This window comes from Coregonus lavaretus (genome assembly GCF_964263955.1).
Source record: "Coregonus lavaretus genome assembly, chromosome: 37".
Classification (NCBI taxonomy): domain Eukaryota; kingdom Metazoa; phylum Chordata; class Actinopteri; order Salmoniformes; family Salmonidae; genus Coregonus; species Coregonus lavaretus.
Window position 1 is genome coordinate 15,384,037 of NC_140024.1, and position 24,003 is coordinate 15,408,039.

Here is a 24,003-nt window from a genome sequence, read left to right on the forward strand (position 1 = left end):
GGGTTAAGGTTAGGGTAAGGATAGGGGTTAAGGTTAGGGTAAGGATAGGGGTTAAGGTTAGGGTAAGGATAGGGGTTAAGGTTAGGGTAAGGATAGGGGTTAAGGTTAGGGTTTAGGGTAGGGATGTCCCAAGGATCCCAGATTGCACAGACCCTGCAGGGTTGTGCGAGCAACTGTTTATCACTTATAGAACAATTGCACCCCCACGTGGTGATATACATTACTGCACACACTCAAAGTACAAGATCTCATTTGACATGAGCGCTTTCCCATGGTAGTGAATACATGTAGGCCTACACTGCAGCCTGAAATCCAACAGGATCCAGAAATTATTAATGTAAAGAAGGTGGATTTTGTCTCTTTTATAACAATGGTGATAAACGGCACTTCTCAAGTCAAGAAAGATTGTGGTCCTCTGTAGCTCAGCTGGTAGAGCACGGCGCTTGTAACGCCAAGGTAGTGGGTTCGATCCCCGGGACCACCCATACACAAAAATGTATGCACGCATGACTGTAAGTCGCTTTGGATAAAAGCGTCTGCTAAATGGCTTATTATTATTATTATTATCTACATTATTGTTTCTTCAGCTGAACGATATCTGGGATTAAAAGATTTCACATCTGAAGAGCTACATGGAGTCCGCCTACTGTCTCGAGCGGTCCCAGCCTCTCAGGCCCCAGAGCCTGCAATTGACTGAACAAGTAGGAAGATTTTTGTTGATAAATATATTGTCTGTAGTTTTTGTGGATTCATGTAATTTTTTCCCTTCCCGTAATGGAATTTACTTTTCTTTTGTGAATTCTTCTTCGGTGAGGTTTAACGGCGGTTGGCATCCAATATGTTGCATTACCGCCCCAAACTGAACTATAGTATAGATCCATTACACTTTGTGATACAAAGTGGGAAAGGGGAACCGGGAAAAATTTAAAATTAAATTCTTTTAAAAAATGCATATATTTTAATTACCCTACCAACTAACCCTATACCCATTAAAACCCATCCCCTTATTCCACTACTTTAACCCTATCTGATCCTACCCCAGGCCAATGGCCTAAGAGGAGGGGACACTACCACCCAACACACGCTGTAACTCTTCTGAAGTAAAATCTCGTACCCCCAAGTACTTCTCTGCAGCTGCCACCACAACATCTACTTTCTGTGATTTACGTACCATTTCTGCAGTACAGTTGATAACATTGCTATGAACGCTTAGAAGCCAACCTTACTGAAGCATATACAGCATTCGGAAAGTATTCAGACCCCTTCCCTTTTCCCACATTTTGTTACGTTACAGCCTTATTCTAAAATTGATTAAATTAATTGAAAATAAAAAACAATAGTATTCAGACCCTTTGCTATGAGACTCGATTGAGCTCAGGTGCATCCTGTTTCCATTGATCATCCTTGAGATGTTTTTACAGCTTGATTGGAGTCCACCTGTGGTAAATCAAATTGATTGGACATGATTTGGAAAGGCACACACCTGTCTATATAAGGTTCCACAGTTGACAGTGCATGTCAGACAAAAACCAAGCCATGAGGTTGAAGGAAATTCCGTAGAGCTCCGAGACAGGATTGTGTTGAGGCACAGATCTGGGGAAGGGTAGCAAAAAATATCTTCAGCATTGAAGGTCCCCAAGAACACAGTGGCCTCCATCATTCTTACATGAAAGAAGTTTGGAACCACCCAGACTCCCGGCCAAACTGAGCAATCGGGGTAGAAGGGCCTTGGTCAGGGAGGTGGTGGTCCTCTGTAGCTCAGCTGGTAGAGCACGGCGCTTGTAACGCCAAGGTTGTGGGTTCGATCCCCGGGACCACCCATACACAAAAAAAAAAAAAAAATGTATGCACGCATGACTGTAAGTCGCTTTGGATAAAAGCGTCTGCTAAATGGCATATTATATTATTATTATTATATAGGTGACCAAGAACTCGATGGTCAGTCTAACAGCGCTCCAGAGTTCCTCTGCGGATATGGGAGAACCTTCCAGAAGGACAACCATTTCTGCAGCACTCCACCAATCAGGCCTTTATGGTAGAGTGGCCAGACGGAAGCCACTCCTCAGTAAAAGGCACATGACACCCTGCTTGGAGTTTGCCAAAAGGCACCTAAAGGACTCTCAGGCCATTAGAAACAAGATTATCTGGTATGATGAAACCAAGATTGAACTCTTTGGCCTGAATGCCAAGCATCACGTCTGGAGTAACCTGGCATCATCCCTACAGTGAAGCATGGTGGTGGCAGCATCATGCTGTGGGGATGTTTTTCAGTGGCAGGGACTGAGAGACTAGTCAGGATCGAGGGAAAGATGAACGGAGCAAAGTACAGAGAGATCCTTGATGAAATCCTGCTCCAGAGAACTCAGGACCTCAGACTTGGGCTAAGGTTCACCTTCCAACAGGACAACGACCCTAAGCACACAGCCCAGACAATGCAGGAGTGGCTTCGGGACAAGTCTCTGTGAATGTCCTTTAGTGGCCCAGCCAGGGCCCGGACTTGAACCCGATCTAACATCTCTGGAAAGACCTGAAAATAGCTGTGCAGCGATGCTCCCCATCCAACCTGACAGAGCTTGAGAGGATCTGCAGAGAAGAATGGGAGAAACTCCCCAAATACAGGTGTGCCAAGCTTGTAGCGTCATACCCAAGAAGACTCTAGGCTGTAATTGCTGCCAATGGTGCTTCAACAAGGTTCTGAGTAAAGGGTCTGAATACTTATGTAAATGTAATATTTCAGTTTTTATTTATTTAAAATTTATTTATAAACCTGTTTTTGTTTCGTCATTATGGGGTGTAGATTGATGAGGGGGAAAAAAACAATGTAATCCATTTTAGAATAAGTCTGTAAGGTGACAAAATGTGGAAAAAGTCAAGGGGTCTGAATACTTTCCAAATAAAATAAAATAAAATTTTATTTGCCACATGCGCCGAATACAACAGGTGTAGACATTACCGTGAAATGATTACTTACAACCATTAACAAACAATGCATTTATTTCTTAATAAAAAAGTAAAATAAAACAACAACAACAAAAAAGTATTGAGAAAAAAAGAGCATAAGTAAAATAAAATAACAGTAGGGAGGCTATATACAGGGGGGTACCGGTGCAGAGTCAATGTGCGGGGGCACCGGCTAGTTGAGGTAGTTGAGGTAATATGTACATGTGGGTAAAGTTAAAGTGACTATGCATAAATAATTAACAGAGTAGCAGCAGTGTAAAAAGATGGGGTGGGGGTGCAAATAGTCTGGGTAGCCATGATTAGCTGTTCAGGAGTCTCATGGCTTGGGGGTAGAAGCTGTTGAGAAGCCTTTTGGACCTAGACTTGGTGCTCCGGTACCGCTTGCCGTGTGGTAACAGAGAGAAGAGTCTATGACTAGGGTGGCTGGAGTCTTTGACAATTTTGAGGGCCTTCCTCTGACACCGCCTGGTATAGAGGTCCTGGATGGCAGGAAGCTTGGCCCCAGTGATGTACTGGGCCGTACGCACTACCCTCTGTAGTGCCTTGCGGTCGGAGGCCGAGCAGTTGCCATACCAGGCGGTGATGCAACCAGTCAGGATGCTCTCGATGGTGCAGCTGTAGGACATTTTGAGGATCTGAGGACCCATGCCAAATCTTTTCAGTCTCCTGAGGGGGAATAGCCTTTGTCGTGCCCTCTTCACGACTGTCTTGGTGTGTTTGGACCATGATAGTTTGTTGGTGATGTGGACACCAAAGAACTTGAAGCTCTCAACCTGTTCCACTACAGCCCTGTCAATGAGAATGGGGGCGTGCTCAGTCCCCTTTTTTTCCTGTAGTCCACAATCATCTCCTTTGTCTTGGTCACGTTGAGGGAGAGGTTGTTATCCTGGCAACACACGGCCAGGTCTCTGACCTCCTCCCTATAGGCTGTCTCATCGTTGTCGGTGATCAGGCCTACCACTGTTGTGTCGTCGGCAAACTGAATGATGGTGTTGGAGTTGTGCCTGGCCATGCAGTCATGGGTGAACAGGGAGTACAGGAGGGGACTGAGCACGCACCCCTGAGGGGCCCCCGTGTTGAGGATCAGCGTGGCAGATGTGTCGTTACCTACCCTTACCACCTGGGGGCGGCCCGTCAGGAAGTCCAGGATCCAGTTGCAGAGGGAGGTGTTTAGTCCCAGGATCCTTAGCTTAGTGATGAGCTTTGAGGGTACTTTGGTCTTGAACGCTGAGCTGTAGTCAATGAATAGCATTCTCACGTAGGTGTTCCTCTTGTCCAGGTGGGAAAGGGCAGTGTGGAGTGCAATAGAGATTGCATCATCTGTGGATCTGTTGGAGCGGTATGGAAATTGGAGTGGGTCTAGGGTTTCTGGGATAATGGTGTTGATGTGAGCCATGACCAGCCTTTCAAAGCACTTCATGGCTACAGACGTCAGTGCTACGGGTCACTCACTGTATCACTCACTGGTCTATTCCTCTGTGCTGGCACAGATCTACAATTCACAGGGATCCTCTCAGAATCCCTCAGTCTTGACCCATCCTCCTCTATTTTCTTCACTGCCTCATCATAAGACACCTTCTGCACTACTCTGACTCTAGCCACCTCAACCTGCCTCTCTTGAACTGGACACTTCTGATCCCCAGCACCCCTACAGTTGACACACACAACTTTATCTACCGAAACGACACAATCCTCTATCCCATGCCCTCCTGCACACTTCCCACATCTTGGACTCTACCTTCTACACACTGCTGCGACATGACCGTGGTCCTCTGTAGCTCAGCTGGTAGAGCACGGCGCTTGTAACGGTAGTGGGTTCGATCCCCGGGACCACCCATACACAAAAATGTATGCACGCATGACTGTAAGTCGCTTTGGATAAAAAGCGTCTGCTAAATGGCTTATTATTATATTATTATTATGACCGTAAATGGTGCACCTGAAACAGTGCAGTGGTTTCTGCACAAACGCTCTAACAAGATAACTGATATATCCTGACCTTTTTGCGTAAAGACTCTGACTCAAAAGGTTGACAGTGACTCCTCTGTTTCACCACGCTTACCACCGGGTCTTTGTCACACCAAACGGTGGGCGTCACAAACACCAGTAATCTTCAACTTCAATTGCTCCACCTCCACACTTAACGCCACCCCAGAAATCACTCCTTTCAATGGTGCCCTGTTCCTAAGAGCAAAGCAAGAAACAGATATTTACCCAAGTTGGCTCGCACGGAGTGCCTGCTCCCTCTGATCTGAAGAAACACAAAAAAACATAAAAAGTCAACTTCGGGTTACCTTTACCGACTCATCAGCAACCACCATCTTTCCTCCCAACCTTAAACCCATGAATCAGCCAAAAGGCCTGGTTCCACCCTCTTCAAAAATCCCACTCCCAGTCCATCAAATATCCCACTATGTCCATCAATGCAAAGCTCGGGCTCCGAGCTCCTCACAAGACCTTCTACCCCTACCATTTCACCTCCAGAGATCAAACTGGTGTCTGGCTCACTCTGTTTGAACTTGACACCAATCTTCCTCGACACCCTCTCCCTTGTTATTGCTTGCTTAAACAGATTCAAACCGATCTTCTGCGACTCCTTCTTAAAATATTCAACTTTTTCAAGCCAAAATCTATTTTTTGCCTCTTTGAGAGAAATGCTAAGCCATGTACTCCCTCCACTTCAAACACACTACTCTTCTGCCGTGGCGATTGAATTTATTCACCCTCGTCCAGTTGGCGGCGGCATGCACCTCTAACGTTTGTTTGCGGACCGCCATAATACCATAGAAGAAGAAGACCTGCGAGCTTGCTTGCCCCTATTGTCCCTCCCATTCATATCCTCACTCTTGGCTTTTTCCGTCACTCTGCGCCCCTGCTCAACCATGGCTCTGTTGAAGTCCAGCAAAGTGATCTCCAGTATTGGGACTTTCTCACCATCCTTGGGAGTTTTGTCTACCCGTAACAGGTAATACCAGACATGCAATCTCTGCACTGTCATGTTTGACACGTAGCTACTTTGGTAGTTTGACATTGAATTAATAGCTAGCAACACTTAGTTAGCAAGCTAGCTAGCCATGCCCTCTCTGACTCAAGTGGTCTAACATCAAGTTTACTGAACGGAGTCAGAAGTGGTCATGCACTTACTTCTCTCACTGTAGTTTAGCTAGTTATCTACCTAATATTTAAATTATATTTGATTTGGATAGCTAGTTAGCTAACAGACTGAAACTCGAATTCATCCATCCGCCACCTGTCGTGACTGAAATTGCCTGTTCATATTTTTGGCTTTAGTCAAGTCATACGTGTAGACTTCAAGACTCAACCAGTTCACTTACAATCGAACTTGGCAAGGTTACTTTCCAGCCATGGATACTGATACTGTTATTTGGTGGCTCTGTAAAAATATTATTCAGTATTCAGTGGCTGTGTATCAGTATGTTGTCATCGTATCATAGTGATCATTCAGTTCTTCCTATGAAAGGTAAATTATTCAAGCATTTTTTATATTTTAGGGTCGCAGTGGCATTTAGCCTTTGAGATTCGACGTATTTTTTCTGTTTGATCTCCCTCGCATACCGTAGCTCCCAAATTCTCTCCCTCGCATACCGTAGCTCCCAAATTCTAGCGTGATCATTGGTTATCGTGTACAGGCCCCTGGTCGCTGATTGGCCAAGAGATGCCCCGGTTTCTACTGAGATGTGACGACAGTAACCGGTGTCCTTTCGCTTTTTTCTTGGAGGGCAAACTCAGTTCGCTTATAAGATACCGCTCCACATCTCTGGAAAACAGACAATGTGTTCGAAAAGCATCTGCAAATACACTGCATCACTGTTGGTTTTTGTTAGAAGACCGTGCGCCCAGTGTTACATTATTCTCATGCAAAAATAATTTCGGTCTGTATTCAAGTTCATTTTATTATTTTAGCAGGCTAAATCCAAGTCTGTGACTCCACATTGGATGGCCCGCATTGGTGCTGTCATCGCTGGCATAAATAGGACTCAGTGTACTCCCTGGGCCTATGAAGCGTATACCAAGCATATTTATGTTTGCTCGACATCTCACAAGTTAAAATGTACTAAGGTTCTGAGTGTATGTAGCTCGCACAAACTGCTGATACATTACCATGTCAATGAACTCTGAATCGAAATTTAGCTCACACCCCGGATTTTGATGCCAACACAGTCGCTGCAGTCCCATTAGTTTTCATTGCAGCCGCGGTTGCCCACATATGTACGGAACGGAGTTAGCTACCGTTAGTAGTAGCAGTATGAACCAGTAGGTAGGCCGATAATATACCCAGGTTCTTCTTACTCTGATAACAGATTTGTCAGAATCAGATAAAAAGTATTCATATTTGTTATCAGTGTTACTGATTCAGGATCTGATTTTAATGTGCAGTCCCAATGTTTCTGGCTGGCTGAGTGTTACATTTTAGTCACCTGAGATCTTTTTGTTATTGGACAATGGACGCTCATAGGAAAGCGTTCACATTTTCAAGAGGTTCTATAATGCTATGTAAACAGGCTCTATGACAGGTGACTGTTCAGTGTGTTCCCTAAGGCTCGAGGTGGGTGTCATGTCATCATTCTTGTCTATAGTCTCGTGTTGCAGTTTTGGCGTTGCTGCCCTTTGCGAAGCCTTCGGCTCTAAGTATAGCTGTGAGTTCCAGGGTGTTTGAACACAACCGTTGAACCTGAATCTCAATGAGCAGCAGAGGATCACTGCTCAAGTCATAGTGGGTCACCACTACATTTGACAGACTACTGTACCAGTACACACTGGTGAGTAGCATCAGACACAACAGTTTTAGAGAGTGCAATGTTACAGAAGGTTCCAATAGAAATGTAGGCTGTCTAAAACAGATGTGATTCTCTGTTGGGAGTGTTGTTGTCAACTTTTCCATGCTATGTTCTAAACTTTGCAGCCCTTTGAATTATCTCTAGTTCAGCCTCAGCAGGCCTATAACCCCCAGTACAGCAGTGAGAGGAATATGTAAGATTAGAGGCCCTGCATGTGTAAGAGGTCAGGGGCAAGGTCATGTGGAAGCAGTATGTGTTTGGGGTGTGTGTGTGTAATGCAATTAGCTCCTGAACTGGGCCCCTGCTAATTATCTGTTCTTTCCTCCCCATAACACACATTCCATACAGGGGGAGGGAATAGTTTTTTGCGTTGTGTGTGTGTGTGAGAGCATATGTTTGCAGTGCCGGACTTTCGCATGAGCTGTTAATCTGTGTCTTTGTTACTGTGTGTGTGTGTTGAAAGGGAAGGGCAAAGTATTGGGTGGATAATCAGCTTGTTGGGGTCAGTGTGAAAGAAAGACCAGGCTGTAATGACCAGATCCAAAGATATGATGAATGAGTTTGTTCTGAATTTCAAAGAACCAATCGTTGCCTTTGTTTCTACCACTCTCCCCCTGCCCTTTAGAACTGTCATTCTGGTAGTGTAGTGGCGATGGAGAGAGATGTTCATGTATTTAGTGCAGCACATCTCCTCCCTTTTAGTCACTCCCCTTAATGCCATCCAACCTGGGCCCTTCACCTCAACAGACTTCAGCTGTGTGTAGTGGTGATTTTGTAATATGTGTGTGTGTGTGTGTGTGTGTGTAGCCTGTCGCTGTGTAGGGACTGGGGGATGACCAGGCATTCTCCAGGTCATAGTCCAGAGTGTTGGTCTACTGTGGGTGGGTGGTGCTACTCTCCTCTGGTTGGGTGAGAGCAACCGTTCTAGAGCAGAGTGTAGTACGGTTCTGTTTACAGTTGAGTTTTAGTCCAGTTTCTTGGAGAAATATAGGCCTAGCCTACACTGAGTGATTAGAAAAATAAAAGAATCCATTGGTGTCCACTGTGAAGCAAATAAGAACACAAGTGTGCAAAATGATGTTAAATGAAGCTGATTCTGTTTGTTTCTCCCCCTCCCCTGTGTTGCAGCTCATGGTGGGGTGGAGTGCAGATGGGCCCTCCTGACCCCATCCTGGGGGTGTCGGAGGCCTTCAAGAGGGACACCAGCCCGAAGAAGATGAACCTGGGGGTGGGGGCCTACAGGGACGACCAGGGCAAACCCTTTGTGCTCGATTGTGTCCGCAAGGTAGGAATACCATGACAACCAGTGTAACTGCCCAGAGTTTGAAATTCACACACATAGACACGGACTAGATAACTATCCTCAGTTTCACCTTGCCATTCATATTGTATTGAGGCTCACTCCTCAGAGGAAAGGTGAGTAGCTACAGCGGCTCTTATTGTTTTGTAATCCCAAGCTCAGCGTTGGTGAGAGGCCAATCCTGTCACACTGCTATTAGCCCTTTTATATAAGAACCGAATCAGTTCACAAACACGTAGGAGCATGAAGGTGGTTTTCATGTGTTATTGAGCTGATTCTCACTATACAGGCTTTTGTGGAGTTACAGGCCTGTGTGTTTCTGATTGGTGCATTTCTGCACTGTCATCCTGAGCTTAGCTCGTATAATGTATACCCTAACGGAACCTCTATTACTGTGTGGATGTGTGTTTGCATACTTTTATGTATGTGCGTTTGAGGGGCAGGCTCCAGCAGACCCATGTGTTAGACATTACAGTATTTCTGCACAGTCATTCTGAGCTCAGCTCATGCAGCCCTGCTAAACCCCAGCTGGGTGTGTTATGCTATTTTGTAGGGCTTTGGATCAGTCAAGAAGTGGATGCCGAGAAAATGTCATCATTAAAAACCTTTCTACTTCCCCTCACACTCACTATTTCTCTACCATCTAGGCAGAGGCTCTGATTGCTTCCAAGCAGTTGGATAAGGAGTATCTGGCCATCGGTGGTCTGGGGGACTTCACCAAGTCCTGTGCTCAGTTAGCCCTGGGGGCTGACAGCGAGGTCCTCAAGAGTGGCAGGGTGAGTGGATGCGTGGGTGGTAGTTTGGAAGCACATTTGCTGTAGGTGTGTTAAGTGAATGATAGAAATTCTATTAACATCTCTCTCCTCTCTTCAGAACATCACTGTCCAGACCATCTCAGGAACCGGCTCTCTGCGCATCGGAGCCAACTTTTTGGTAAAGACCCACGTCTTAACAGATCAGTAGGAAGATAATGAATGCAGCTGCACTACCACAGTTCCGTTTTGGCCCATAGCCACCTCGAGCAGTGCACCAGCCTATACATGCCTGAAACGACTGCCTACTCTATAATATATGTGCATTACAAATGATTGTGTTCTATAAAACAGTAATTTCTTCATACCGGTAGTGCTGCGGAGTGTGTATGGTGTCAGTCAGTTAACTCATTCTCTTTTTTCTCTAGTCTCGTTTCCACAGTGCGTCCCGTGACGTGTACCTGCCCAAGCCCTCCTGGGGGAACCACACACCCATCTTCAGAGATGCTGGCATGCAGCTGAAAGCCTACCGCTACTACGACCCCTCCACCTGCGGCTTCGACTTCAACGGGGCGCTCGACGACATCTCGGTGAGAGACGGATGAGAAAGGGGAGGTGCGGTTGTATGATTCCACACTGACATGGAGGACCATTAACAAGTCTTCTGAGATCTGTTTTTATATTGTTGAATGTTGACTTAATAAGGTTAAGGTGTGGTGGTCTATTTTCATCATGAGAATCTGATTTGAATGTTGGGTAACACTGTCTTCCCTCTGATACAGAAAATGCCAGAGAAGAGTGTGATCATGCTGCATGCCTGTGCCCATAACCCCACCGGTGTGGACCCCAAGCCTGAGCAGTGGAAGGAGATCTCTGACCTGGTGAAGGTGAGTGTGCTTACCATAGAAATGAAATACCTCAATGGTGATTTATCTGTAAAGGCCCCAACTGGCTAAAGTCTCTGTCACTATTGGGATCTCTATCGCTGAATAACTTTTCTGCCCAGTGCCTACTGGTGTTTTGTGTAAAGACTGACATTTTTTACTGTGCCAGATAACTATTTACACACACATGGTCCTAGTAATACCTCTTCCCCTGTTCTGCCTCTCCTCCTCCTTCAGAAAAGGGACCTGTTGGTGTTCTTTGACATGGCCTACCAGGGCTTTGCCAGTGGAGATATTGATCGTGATGCCTGGGCTGTTCGTCACTTCATCGAGCAGGGCCACAACATTGTCCTGTCTCAGTCCTTCGCCAAGAACATGGGCCTCTATGGTCAGTCTCATTATACAGACAAAATCTCACTCACAAACTATGGTATTGAAATAGGAGAATGGTTAAAAGATTCTCCCACCGGTGTGGTATCTTACCTGTGTGTGTGTGTGTGTTTTGACAGGTGAGCGAGTGGGAGGATTCACTGTGGTGTGTAACGATGCAGAAGAAGCAAAGAGGGTGGAGTCTCAGCTGAAGATTCTGATCCGGCCAATCTACTCCAACCCTCCAATGAATGGAGCCAGAATCGCTGCCACTATTCTCAACACACCAGACCTTTATAAAATATGGTAAGTGTACATACACACAAACACACAGCACCCCAAAACATGTATTGTTTGCCCATTTCGCTGATGCTGTGATTTCATAATCTAGCTGACTGCCTAGGAAGGTATCCGAGTTCTCTTTTGGAGTGGTCTCCTGTCTCTACACACAACTTCCATTCTGTTTCTTCATCAACCCCCCTGATTAACCTCTCTCTCTACACAGGTTGGAGGAGGTCCACGGCATGGCCAACCGCATCATCAAGATGAGGGAGCAGCTGGCGGCCAACCTGAAGAGCGAGGGCTCCACTCACAACTGGCAGCACGTCATCGACCAAATCGGCATGTTCTGCTTCACAGGCCTCAAGCCTGAACAGGTACAAACACAAACGACCACACCCACTCGTTATATCCACACCTGTACCTTACAACCTTATAAGACAACATTATTATATTCCTATTGGTCATATTCATCAGTTGGAATTCAGTTCTAGTATGATATATTGTGTTGACGCCAGGTGTTTGTGTGTCTCCCCCAGGTTGAGCGTCTGACTAAGGAGTTTTCAGTGTACATGACCAAGGATGGTAGAATCTCCATGGCAGGCGTCACCTCCGGCAACGTGGGATACCTGGCGCACGGAATCCACGCCGTCACTAAGTAAAAAGGAGCATGCTGGGAGAAACGGTGGGGCACGGTGGCGCTGGACACAACGAATAAAAAACTACGTCACAACCTAAATAAAGAGCATTTGGTGTCATTTTACTCCCCGCCCAGCCCTTACAGAGGAGCTGGACATTCTTTAAGACTGTCAATTGTTCATCGTCAAGTTCAACTTTGACCTCAACCCTCCTCGGGGTAGGGATGTTGTTTAACGGTTAGTTCCCTGTGACCTCTCCAACGAGGCCACCATGTCAAAGGTTGTTTAGTGATGGCCCAATGATCTGCCCTACATTTCACTAATGAGCTGATGTCTGATGTCTCTCTTCTACGCTTATTTATTGTATGTCAAAGTTTAATATGAATTAACTGAATAAATGGCTTAATAATGTCATATTAGCATAGATGTATATTCTCTTTTTAAACCTGCTCTGCCTGCTGTGGTCCAAATTGCTGTCAGGCTACAGATGAGTTTACCAACACTTGGGTGCTGTAGTGTGTGTTTGTCTGTGTCTCTTTGCATGTGTGTGTGTATGAATTGTGAACTCTGTCATTGCATATTTCTGTAGGATGTGAAAGTTCAACTTTTCCTCAACACCAGTAGAGTAGCAGAAAACTCAGCATTTCCAGATAGCAGTTAGTTGTAAGATTGTCTGGCACTACTTTTAGATGAGATACGGTCATTGATATTTTAATATGCTTTAGAAATGGACAATAATGTATGATCAATCAGTCCTTTCACTCAGCCTCTGTCTCTTGCATTGCCACTTGCATTATCTTGTCTTCCATATTCAGTATTTGTTTGTAAAAAAAATAAATAAAAAAAAATAACAATTGCTGTACATGTTTTGTGCTTTTTGCACTAAGAGCAGGGTCTACTGCATTTCTGCTAAGTGTTGATGAGGGAGCAGTCAGTCAGCCAGCCAGTCTTAAATGCCCACTGAATGTCTCTCTCACCTCCCAAGAACTTGGTTTATGAGGTTTTAAAGGTGCAATATACCGAAATCGCTCCGCCATTTCCTGGTTGCTAAAATTCTAATAGTTCGCCTAATTTCAGTTTGTGACAAAACAAGTAATGTGTAGAGAATCCTTGTACCATCTAAACTGCTGTGAAATATATCTTAAATAACCAAAAATGTTGTGTTTAAAGCTGGTGTACAGAATCGAAAGTAAAATGCAAAAATGAAACTTTAAAATGAGAAGCATAGACATAGCGCACATAGAACAGATCTACTGCTTCTTAGACTTACTTACAATGACTGATCTATAACTCACATTTCTATGTGAATTTTGTCCAAAAAGTTACAAATTGCAGATTTAAAAGGATAGACTCCTATGACGGTGCTCTTGTATTTCCACAAGAGAAGGCATTTCACAAGTGTGTTATTTAGATCATTGGGCGACTCCTATCCCATCCGTTTCAGAACCAAGAGGTTATAGAACTTCTATTAATACATATAAAAAGTTGTACAGACAGTGTTTTGCTCCATGGATCAGCCTTCAAACATTTTCTCTGTGTGTGTCTTTCTGATTGTAACAAGACAGATTGTGCAGGGAAATGCACCTTTCTGCTGTCTACTCATAAAGGATAAGCTGCTCTCTCACAATGTTAGGGTTAGCGCAAAATAAAAAAGAACTATATGGAGCATCAGTCATGTCTTTCTCTGAACAATTAATAAAATATCTGTCATTGAAATGAGAACTGGGCTTATTTTGTAGTTCTTTCTGAAATGAATATTGTCAAGCCAAATGTAAGAAACTGAACTGATACCGTTGGACTACGGCAGTGGTTCCCAACCTTTTTCAGTTACTGTACCACCAACTGAATTTTGCTCTGGCCAGAGTACCCCTGAAGTACCCCCTCATGTGCATTTTACCAGTAGGCCTATGGTCTCATGAATCTTCTCAAGTACCCCCAGGGGTCCTAGTACCCCTGGTTGGGAACCACTGGACTACAGTGTAGGACATGATTTTACTACTTAAATCATTGTTTTTTTAGACACAAAATACTCTCATTTTTTGAAGATGTATCTGCAGTACACAGGAGGTTGGTGGCACATTAATTGGGGAGGACGGGCTCGTGACAATGGCTGGAGCGGAATAGGTGGAATGGTATCAAATACATCAAACACATGGTTTCCATATGTTTGATGCCATTCTATTCGCTCTGTTCAGGCCATTATTATGAGCCATCCTCCCCTTAGCAGCCTCCTGTGCTGCAGTATCTACCCTGCGAAAACCCTCTGGCATGATTTTGCTTTGTTCTCGTGGCAGTAAACTATAATTCCCACCATGCACTTCGTTTTTAATGATGTCATTTTACATCGTCACATGATCACATCCCAATCAAGTCACATGCCATCCTTGCTTGTTCAGCAGGAATTTCACTGCGCGTGCGGTTGTTGCAGAAAAACACAAGCATCGGAGAGACAATAGAGAGGTATTTATCGAGTATTTGAATATATTATATGTATTTTCATATTTTTAACTGAGCTGGTTAAAGAATATGTAGATAGGGAGGTCGGTAGCAGCTTTCGAAAACTATCAGCCAGCTAGCAACAGCTGACGATGATGCGGTGCCGGTGTCCACTTTGTTATAATAACATCACCAATCAGGATCATTGTCGTGATTTGTGATTTTCTAGGCCTGTAGCTAGATCTGAATCTAAGATTCAGCTGCTTTATATGCAAAGTTGACTATTAGTAAAGCTACCAAATTTCTGTATTTTATGAATGTTTCTTTGCTTTGTTATTGTTTAGGTAGCTCCAGTGGCGTTTCTATGATTTGAGGACATTGGGGGCTTAGCCCAAATCCAGAAGGGGAACACTAGTAGGGGGGTCCGTGGGCATCCTCCCCTGGAAGAAGAAATGTAATTTCAATAGCTAAATGCATCAATCGGTGTACTTTGAGATTAACATTGAGAGATTAAAATTATTAAAGCTGTAACATGTAACTTTTTGGGTGACCTGACCAAATTCACATAGAAATGTGAGTCATAGATCGGTCATTCTCATTGAAAGCAAGTCTTAGAAGCGGGATATGTTATATGTGCGATATTTCAATCAATCAATCAATTTTATTTTATATAGCCCTTCTTACATCAGCTAATATCTCGAAGTGCTGTACAGAAACCCAGCCTAAAACCCCAAACAGCTAGTAATGCAGGTGTAGAAGCACGGTGGCTAGGAAAAACTCCCTAGAAAGGCGAAAACCTAGGAAGAAACCTAGAGAGGAACCAGGCTATGAGGGGTGGCCAGTCCTCTTCTGGCTGTGCCGGGTGAAGATTATAACAGAACCATGCCAAGATGTTCAAAAATGTTCATAAGTGACAAGCATGGTCAAATAATAATCAGGAATAAATCTCAGTTGGCTTTTCATAGCCGATCATTAAGAGTTGAAAACAGCAGGTCTGGGACAGGTAGGGGTTCCATAACCGCAGGCAGAACAGTTGAAACTGGAATAGCAGCAAGGCCAGGCGGACTGGGGACAGCAAGGAGTCACCACGGCCGGTAGTCCCGACGTATGGTCCTAGGGCTCAGGTCTCTCAGTTGGCTTTTCATAGCCGATCATTAAGAGTTGAAAACAGCAGGTCTGGGACAGGTAGGGGTTTCGTAACCGCAGGCAGAACAGTTGAAACTGGAATAGCAGCAAGGCCAGGCGGACTGGGGACAGCAAGGTGTCATCATGCCCGGTAGTCCTGACGTATGGTCCTAGGGCTCAGGTTCTCAGAGAGAAAGAGAGAACGAGAGAATTAGAGAGAGCATACTTAAATTCACACAGGACACTGGATAAGACAGGAGAAGTACTCCAGGTATAACCAACTAACCCCAGCCCCCCGACACATAAACTACTGCAGCATAAATACTGGAGGCTGAGACAGGAGCGGTTTCTATTCTTCCCGTTCTTAAGTATCGTTTTTGCGTCTTTTACTTTCAGTTTTGTACACCAGCTTCAAACAACCTAAAATATATTTCACAGCAGTTTAGATGGTACAATGATTCTCTACACTGAGGGCTTGTTTTGTCATATAAACTGAAATTAGGTGAACAATTAGAATTTTTGCAACCAGAAAATGGTGGTGCGATTTCTGCATATTGCACCTTTAAGGATTTGATAAAAAATCATAATAAATGTAGGTAAAGTATCCCTTTTTAAAATAGGGCTGAAAGAAAGTCCTGCTGGGGGTATATTTTCCGTTAAGGGGCTTTGAAAATGTTCAAGACATTAAATCACCTCAACTTCCAGAAAAATCTAAAGCGGGTTGAGGCTGACTAGTTGCAGACACTTGTCATCTTTTAGTACGTAGGTAAGATGTTTATGGTCTTACCACCTCTTTTAGTACGTAGGTAAGATGTTTATGGTCTTACCACCTCTTTTAGTACGTAGGTAAGATGTTTATGGTCTTACCACCTCTTTTAGTACGTAGGTAAGATGTTTATGGTCTTACCACCTCTTTTAGTACGTAGGTAAGATGTTTATGGTCTTACCACCTCTTTTAGTACGTAGGTAAGATGTTTATGGTCTTACCACCTCTTTTAGTACGTAGGTAAGATGTTTATGGCCTTACCACCTCTTTTAGTACGTAGGTAAGATGTTTATGGTCTTACCACCTCTTTTAGTACGTAGGTAAGATGTTTATGGTCTTACCACCTCTTTTAGTACGTAGGTAAGATGTTTATGGTCTTACCACCTCTTTTAGTACGTAGGTAAGATGTTTATGGTCTTACCACCTCTTTTAGTACGTAGGTAAGATGTTTATGGTCTTACCACCTCTTTTAGTACGTAGGTAAGATGTTTATGGTCTTACCACCTCTTTTAGTACGTAGGTAAGATGTTTATGGTCTTACCACCTCTTTTAGTACGTAGGTAAGATGTTTATGGTCTTACCACCTCTTTTAGTACGTAGGTAAGATGTTTATGGTCTTACCACCTCTTTTAGTACGTAGGTAAGATGTTTATGGTCTTACCACCTCTTTTAGTACGTAGGTAAGATGTTTATGGTCTTACCACCTCTTTTAGTACGTAGGTAAGATGTTTATGGTCTTACCACCTCTTTTAGTACGTAGGTAAGATGTTTATGGTCTTACCACCTCTTTTAGTACGTAGGTAAGATGTTTATGGTCTTACCACCTCTTTTAGTACGTAGGTAAGATGTTTATGGTCTATAGTACGTAGGTAAGATGTTTATGGTCTATAGTACGTAGGTAAGATGTTTATGGTCTTACCACCTCTTTTAGTACGTAGGTAAGATGTTTATGGTCTTACCACCTCTTTTAGTACGTAGGTAAGATGTTTATGGTCTTACCACCTCTTTTAGTACGTAGGTAAGATGTTTATGGTCTTACCACCTCTTTTAGTACGTAGGTAAGATGTTTATGGTCTATAGTACGTAGGTAAGATGTTTATGGTCTATAGTACGTAGGTAAGATGTTTATGGTCTTACCACCTCTTTTAGTACGTAGGTAAGATGTTTATGGTCTTACCACCTCTTTTAGTACGTAGGTAAGATGTTTATGGTCTTACCACCTCTTTTAGTACGTAGGTAAGATGTTTATGGTCTTACCACCTCTTTTAGTACGTAGGTAAGATGTTTATGGTCTTACCACCTCTTTTAGTACGTAGGTAAGATGTTTATGGTCTTACCACCTCTTTTAGTACGTAGGTAAGATGTTTATGGTCTTACCACCTCTTTTAGTACGTAGGTAAGATGTTTATGGTCTTACCACCTCTTTTAGTACGTAGGTAAGATGTTTATGGTCTTACCACCTCTGCCTAGCAACTTGTGAACACTACTAAAATGACGACAAAATAATTGAGGTAAGAAAAGTATGTAGTCTATTTCCCTTTGACTAAATTAAGTGATATTAAGTTGTTATCCACCTTGTATTTCAATATAGCCTATTATCATTTATGACTTACAATCAACATGTTCATGACATAGCTTACCTACCTGAATGCCTACAAAAATGCATAGCCTCTGACAAGCACAATAATTAGCCTGTTTAGTGTGTAGGTCACACGCCTGACAGTGAGGTTTACAACAGTTATCTACTGTGAGACACCGTGTCATCATGAGAACAGTGACCCTGATCACTGAAGTCCACTGTACTGTGATCCTACTCTTTAATGCTTCTCAGGGATATGAAGTGAACATCTCTTGGGATCAGACCTATCTAAAACTAATGACCACATGTCTCTTTAGAATGTGTTTCAGAGGGATGCTGTAATGCAGGGTTAGGCAACTAGATTCAGCCGAGGGGCGATTTTTGTCGGAGCGAATGTTCGGGGGGCCGGAACATAATTATAATAATTTTGAACACCGCAAATTGACCACAACTAGGCCCAAAAAGAGATTGTATTTGAAAATAACAATTTCATACCTAGGTAGTAAGCACTTAGAGAGAGCTGAGATAAGGTGTCCAGAAGGCCAACGCTGTAATGTGTGTTTGTCTTGTTGCAGATTGAAGAAAGGGTTGACTGCTGGGTAACACTACATCCACTTTGAGGATAAACTGACAAGCAGTCATCTGTGTCCTGAATGTCACAAGAGCCACAACAAACCTTCAACCTTCAGACTGACCCCTCAACCCAAACTATGAATACCCTCAACTCAGCTCTTTAGTGTTGAAGTCTGTGTTCAACAGAGTAGGGTGAATTTGGGGGTGTTTTAGGTAGGGTTTTTGGGGTTGTGCCAGCCGGGTGGTGTCCCATGGCGATTAACAGTGAGGCGGGGGACTGGGCCGAGGCTGGGAGTGAAGATGCTGGTGAGAGAGCTTGGTTACTGCAGAGCCCCAGTGTGGAGTCCGTTCGGCCCCCTGTGTCAGACAGGGAGAGGAGTGGAGGGGTGTCGGCCACAGCCGCTGTCTTCATTGTGGTGAATGCTGCGCTGGGGGCAGGACTACTCAACTTTCCCGCCGCCTTCAACATGGCTGGAGGCGTGATTGCAGGGGTGGTGCTACAGATGGTGAGTGCTACAGACACACACACACTTTTGAGACCGAAGCCTGCACACTGTGGCACTCCAGGAGCAGAAGTGAGAAATACTGCATATATATATTATACAGGGATGTATTTGATAAAACGTCCTGTTTTTGTGTGTTGTAGGCCATGCTGATTTTCATAATCAGCGGTCTGGTGATCCTGGCATACTGCTCCCAGGTTAGTAAGTTACCCCCCCCCCCTTACGAACACACAATTGACAATTTAAGACATTCTTATCCAGCAGTACTCTTCCTAGTGACCCTGTGCTCTTTGCCTAGGTCAGTAATGAGGGCACCTATCAGGAGGTGGTGCGGGCATCGTGTGGGAAGGTCACAGGGGTAATCTGTGAGGTGGCCATTGCCGTCTACACCTTTGGCACCTGCATTGCCTTCTTTATTGTCATTGGAGACCAGCTGGACCGCTGTGAGTGTTTCTCACACATAGATCATGAACATGTGTACACACACACACACACACATTTTTAAGTACTTTATTTGAATCCACAAATCGAATTACAGTCGAAGAATTCAAACAATTCAAAAGGACACAGATATCTGGACACTTATGGATGCATTTACTTGAAGAGCAGTGCAGATGCAAAGTTTGGTAACAGAATGACACACACACACACACACACACACACAGTTGACGAAACAGAAGGTCATTTCACTCAAAGTTGCAGATTGTAGCATTGGCTAGCCTTTTTCACCAGTTGTTTTCCATTTCCTTTGTACCTTCAAAAAAGGTTAACTTCATCTGTTGCACCATCACACTATCTGTGTGTTTGTTGATGTGTTGTATTAGTGTAATCAGAAAGGGTTATTATCACTGTGGATAAGAACCAAGGGAGTTTGGAATGAGATCCTCTCTAGCTCAGCTGTTTAGATGTGCCGTCATAATGAAATGGCCATTAAGGCTTTAAGTGCTGACCGGTTGGAAAGCCACCTTAGGTCAGCCTCAGATGGACTATGACCCTGCTATCAGATAGCCTGCACTACAACAATTCTACTTTAAATAAGACGTTAGTCAATGGAATGTTCTGTTTGCTCTTCTGCCTTTCCTCTATCTCTCTCACTTCCTCTACTCACTATCTCTCTCTTTCTGTAGTGATAGCTGCAATAGCTCATTTGCCAGATGGTGTGGTCGGTGGTCACTGGTACATTGACCGTAAGTTCACCATTTGTGTGACTGCCATCCTGGTCATTCTGCCTCTCTCCATCCCCAAAGAGATTGGCTTCCAGAAATACGCCAGGTATGCCTTGCTGCATCCAACAAATACACGTTTACAAATTTACCAAGTACACTTTTCCACACCACCCTTTAGTCTACAACTGATGATTGAATTAGAATTTGAAGCCTGCTTATTATCAGTAGGCTGTATGAATACAGGTCAGTCTGTGATAGTGCTGTTCTCCTGTTTTTAGTGCCCTGAGTGTTGTTGGCACCTGGTATGTCACCATTGTGGTAATCCTGAAATACATCTGGCCTGATAAAGAGATGACCCCCGGCTACATTCCAACCAGGTAAGCTAACTGAACTACATATACAATTCCCACTCATTCAGACCCGTTCCCTACACCCATGGTGCCAGACGGGACATAGAGTTCAGAAACTGCATTTCAGCCCACTCGCCTTTCATTAAAGCACAGTCTACATCAAACTACAGTTCCCATCATGCTTTGTTTGTGTTGATCAGCCAGTATGTCTGTTACAGCCCGTCCTCCTGGAGTGCAGTGTTGAACGCCATGCCCACCATTTGCTTTGGCTTCCAGGTATCTGTCTGTGTTTGTGAGTGTGTGCATATGGCTATTTCTATTACTTGATTGAAAAATGCTTGAAATTACTAATATCCTCACACAATCTCTCTCACTTTCTCTATCTCTCAGTGTCATGTGAGCAGTGTGCCAGTGTTTAATAGCATGAGAAGGAGTGAGATCAAGCCCTGGGGAGGTGTGGTCACCGTCGGCATGATCATCTGCCTCTTCGTCTACACTGGCACAGGTGTGTGTGTTCGTCAAGTGTGTGGGTCTACAGTCAGTTCTGAATGCATTGGGTTTTGTTGTATGGCATGGCTCATTTCTTGTGTGATTTGTTGATGTGTTAATGGTGCATACTCCCTGTCTCAGGTGTCTGTGGCTTTCTGTCATTTGGGTCTAACGTCAGTCAGGATGTGCTGATGTCATATCCTCCTAATGACATCGCCATGGCAATCGCAAGAGCCTTCATCGTAATCTGTGTTATCACCTCCTATCCCATTCTACACTTCTGTGGCCGGTGAGACACTTTAACCTTACCCTACAAAGCACAAAGTGTGCCACCCATGCCATTTCAATGCTACATTGTTGTGTAACTTGTTTCTTCAGGGCGGTGCTTGAGGGGCTATGGCTCCGTTTCCGCGGCGAGCAGGTGGAGTTGTGTGTGAGGCGTGAGCGGAGACGCAGGGTGTTGCAGACGCTTGTGTGGTTCACGATCACACTCGTCCTTGCGCTCTTCATCCCCGACATTGGCCGAGTCATCTCCCTCATCGGAGGACTGGCAGCCTGCTTCATCTTTGTCTTCCCAGGTATGACCAGTGTGTGTGTGTTTTACAATGTGTTTATATCAGCAATAAGCATAATGCCTGTCTGCTCTCCCCTGCAGGTCTGTGTCTGATTCAGGCAAAGCTCTCAGAAACAGAGGTCCGATCTGCTAGGTAAGACGAGACTCACTACCTGTACATAATTGAAGAAATGTAAATGAAGAAATCTCCTGATGTGACTGTTAGTGAACGCTGATCTCCTCTCTCCATAGCTGGCATGGGATGGTGGTCTACGGTGTCATCATGGTAACCATCGGCGCTTTCATCTTTGGCCAGACCACCGCCAATGCCATCTATCAAGACATCATCCACTATCCGGACAGCCAATAGAATTCTGACCAGCAAGACTCTTTGCTGGATGAGGAGGAGGAGGAGGATGCAGGTCTATGCTGCTATTCTGAACTTTATTGACTTATATCAGGATGTGGAGGATCCAACACACATGCAAACACACTCCCTCCTGTGACCTCTCCTGCATGCCGCACGTCTCGTTGTCTCCCTGACGATGAAACCGCTCCATAGCACTCGTCACCCATGGAGCGATGCTCTAGGATTGGATGAGAGTCCTGAGAGCAACCACTGACAAGGGACCTATCTTGTCTTTTGAAAAGATTATGCCAATTTTATGTTGCTGTTTTTATTTAATTATATTGTGGGAATAGTCCTGTGTTTTGCCCCATTGTGGGCAGCAGTACCAAATCCGTCTTGACATTCTCAGCCCCTCCCTATGCTTTTCCCTGCTGGCCCAGCATGCACAACTGCACTACAGGTGGCATCCCATCCCTCAAGAAACTGGGCAGTGGGAGAGGGTACCTCTCCCCCTGGGTACCTCTCTCTGATAGGTGTTGTTACTGAGGAGTAATGAACATACTGTTTTAAGAATGTGGCCAAACATTTCCATCCATTTTTGTATTACTTTTACAATTCCAATGATCAAGTGGTTTGAAGACGTATCCTGAAATTGTAGTTCTTAAACCTGTAATGTGGCAAGTGTATTATAATTTTAAGCGATTTTGAATGCCTTTGAGATTTCAGAAGTCTGGGGTCTTAAGCTGATTCCTGAAGTTAAACGATTGTATTGGGCCTAGCTTTAAGGGACAAAAAGCTATCATGTTCAAAGGGATTGTTCCTCAGGGCAGAAATGACTGTTTTAGAATTACTTGAATGAGATTGGAAATGCTTGAAATGCATTTACTTTTTATTGTTTTATGATTTGTATTCCATAATTGGAGCCAAGGGAAATCGTTTTTTTCTGAACTGAACCAATTTAGTCATCTGGTTGAACAATAAGCAGTCGTAATCCTGACTTCTCCTGTTATCAATCTACATTTTAATAAACATGATGGTTTTGTCATTGAATTCAGATTGTCATAGTTTTGTCCTAAACCCTCGTGTTAGTAAAACATCTAGTCTTATCAGGTGAATGATTATGGCAAGTAAAAATAATCATTTAAAAATGAATAGATTTGGTAGACAGTTTGACCAGTCTATTAGCTAGAAAGGTATATTGGTGGTGTAGAGAATGTTGCTGTGAAAAAAATCAGCAATTAAAAAATAAAAAAAAATCAATTGAGCTGGGAGAAAATTTAGCATTTTTCTAGCCAATTTCCAGCAATTCTACAGTGACATGGAGCCGAGACAATTTTGCCATGACTAATGCTTTGTTCCTCTGCTCAAACAAATCAATGGGTATGTGCCCCGAATGCCTTTTTTTAAACCCTGTCTATCTTTTATTTGATTGTTAGTTCTCAAACAGTATTACATCTATTTAAAATACCAATATTTTTCCTCCCAAAAAAAGTAATTGCGGACCCCTGCAGTACCCGTTTGAAAACGCCTGTCCAATTAAATTTGCTGACTGACTGGCCTGTTGTGTACTGCATCTTCTGGATGGTGGCTGAGAATGGGATTTTTGGTGCTCAATCACCATCCCTGGAAATAAGAAAGCATTAATGATTAAACATAATAGGTTTGTACTGTACTGATATAGATTGTTTAATATAACAAGCTGTGATTAATGTGGGGAACCGTTAGGGGGTAGGATGAGATAAGACTTGTGACTCACATACACACTGCCTCTTTGTTAAACCGCTCAAGGACATGTGTTCTGCTACAGTGGAGAGAAACAGACTGTCTGAGGTTGCTGACTCGAGACAAGTTGTGGAGATAACTAATGCCTGGCAACAGTGAAGCGCCAAGGGTCTGGGACCAGCCTGTGCGCCAACGATAGGCTGAGTAAGTCTAAACCACGCTCAGTCTCTACTCTGATAGGCCTGCTTGGAGCAGGAACTATCTCTGTCAGAGTATTTAAAGAAGAACTTATAACAATGGCTCAGTTCTCTGACTGCCCTGCGTGGTTTTTCCAGTGGGCCCATATATACGAACATCATATTTACCAATTCAAGTGTTTGCATTAATTAAAATACTAGTCTATTTTAGAA

At 43.9% G+C, this 24,003-nt stretch overlaps 2 protein-coding genes across 2 annotated transcripts; both read left to right on the top strand.

Moving 5' to 3' along the window:
* Positions 1-5,794: 5,794 nt before the first annotated feature.
* Positions 5,795-12,396, top strand: LOC311111786 (aspartate aminotransferase, mitochondrial-like). Its single transcript, XM_084154617.1, has 10 exons — positions 5,795-5,926; positions 8,889-9,045; positions 9,708-9,836; positions 9,934-9,993; positions 10,241-10,402; positions 10,595-10,699; positions 10,934-11,084; positions 11,206-11,371; positions 11,571-11,721; positions 11,884-12,396. The coding sequence occupies exons 1-10, from the start codon at positions 5,844-5,846 to the stop codon at positions 12,004-12,006; spliced, it is 1,287 nt and encodes a 428-aa protein (XP_084010743.1). The 5' UTR covers positions 5,795-5,843; the 3' UTR covers positions 12,007-12,396.
* Positions 12,397-14,358: 1,962 nt separating this feature from the next.
* Positions 14,359-22,921, top strand: LOC311111238 (sodium-coupled neutral amino acid transporter 7-like). Its single transcript, XM_084153952.1, has 12 exons — positions 14,359-14,442; positions 18,464-18,967; positions 19,108-19,161; positions 19,263-19,407; positions 20,092-20,236; positions 20,409-20,507; positions 20,699-20,756; positions 20,871-20,985; positions 21,111-21,258; positions 21,348-21,547; positions 21,625-21,676; positions 21,775-22,921. Exons 2-12 carry the CDS (start codon positions 18,713-18,715, stop codon positions 21,890-21,892), a joined length of 1,389 nt encoding a protein of 462 aa, XP_084010078.1. The 5' UTR covers positions 14,359-14,442; positions 18,464-18,712; the 3' UTR covers positions 21,893-22,921.
* The last annotated feature ends 1,082 nt before the right edge of the window (positions 22,922-24,003 follow it).

Excerpts from the sequence above, each read along its gene's own strand:
- LOC311111238 (XM_084153952.1), top strand. The coding sequence starts at position 18,713 with ATGGCGATTAACAGTGAGGCGGGGGACTGGGCCGAGGCTGGGAGTGAA. Across the intron at positions 20,986-21,110 it reads CTTCGTCTACACTGGCACAG|GTGTCTGTGGCTTTCTGTCA; the intron begins GTGTGTGTGTTC and ends TCCCTGTCTCAG. Across the intron at positions 21,677-21,774 it reads ACAGAGGTCCGATCTGCTAG|CTGGCATGGGATGGTGGTCT; the intron begins GTAAGACGAGAC and ends CTCTCTCCATAG.
- LOC311111786 (XM_084154617.1), top strand. The coding sequence starts at position 5,844 with ATGGCTCTGTTGAAGTCCAGCAAAGTGATCTCCAGTATTGGGACTTTC. Across the intron at positions 9,994-10,240 it reads GCATCGGAGCCAACTTTTTG|TCTCGTTTCCACAGTGCGTC; the intron begins GTAAAGACCCAC and ends TTTTTTCTCTAG. Across the intron at positions 11,085-11,205 it reads CAAGAACATGGGCCTCTATG|GTGAGCGAGTGGGAGGATTC; the intron begins GTCAGTCTCATT and ends GTGTTTTGACAG.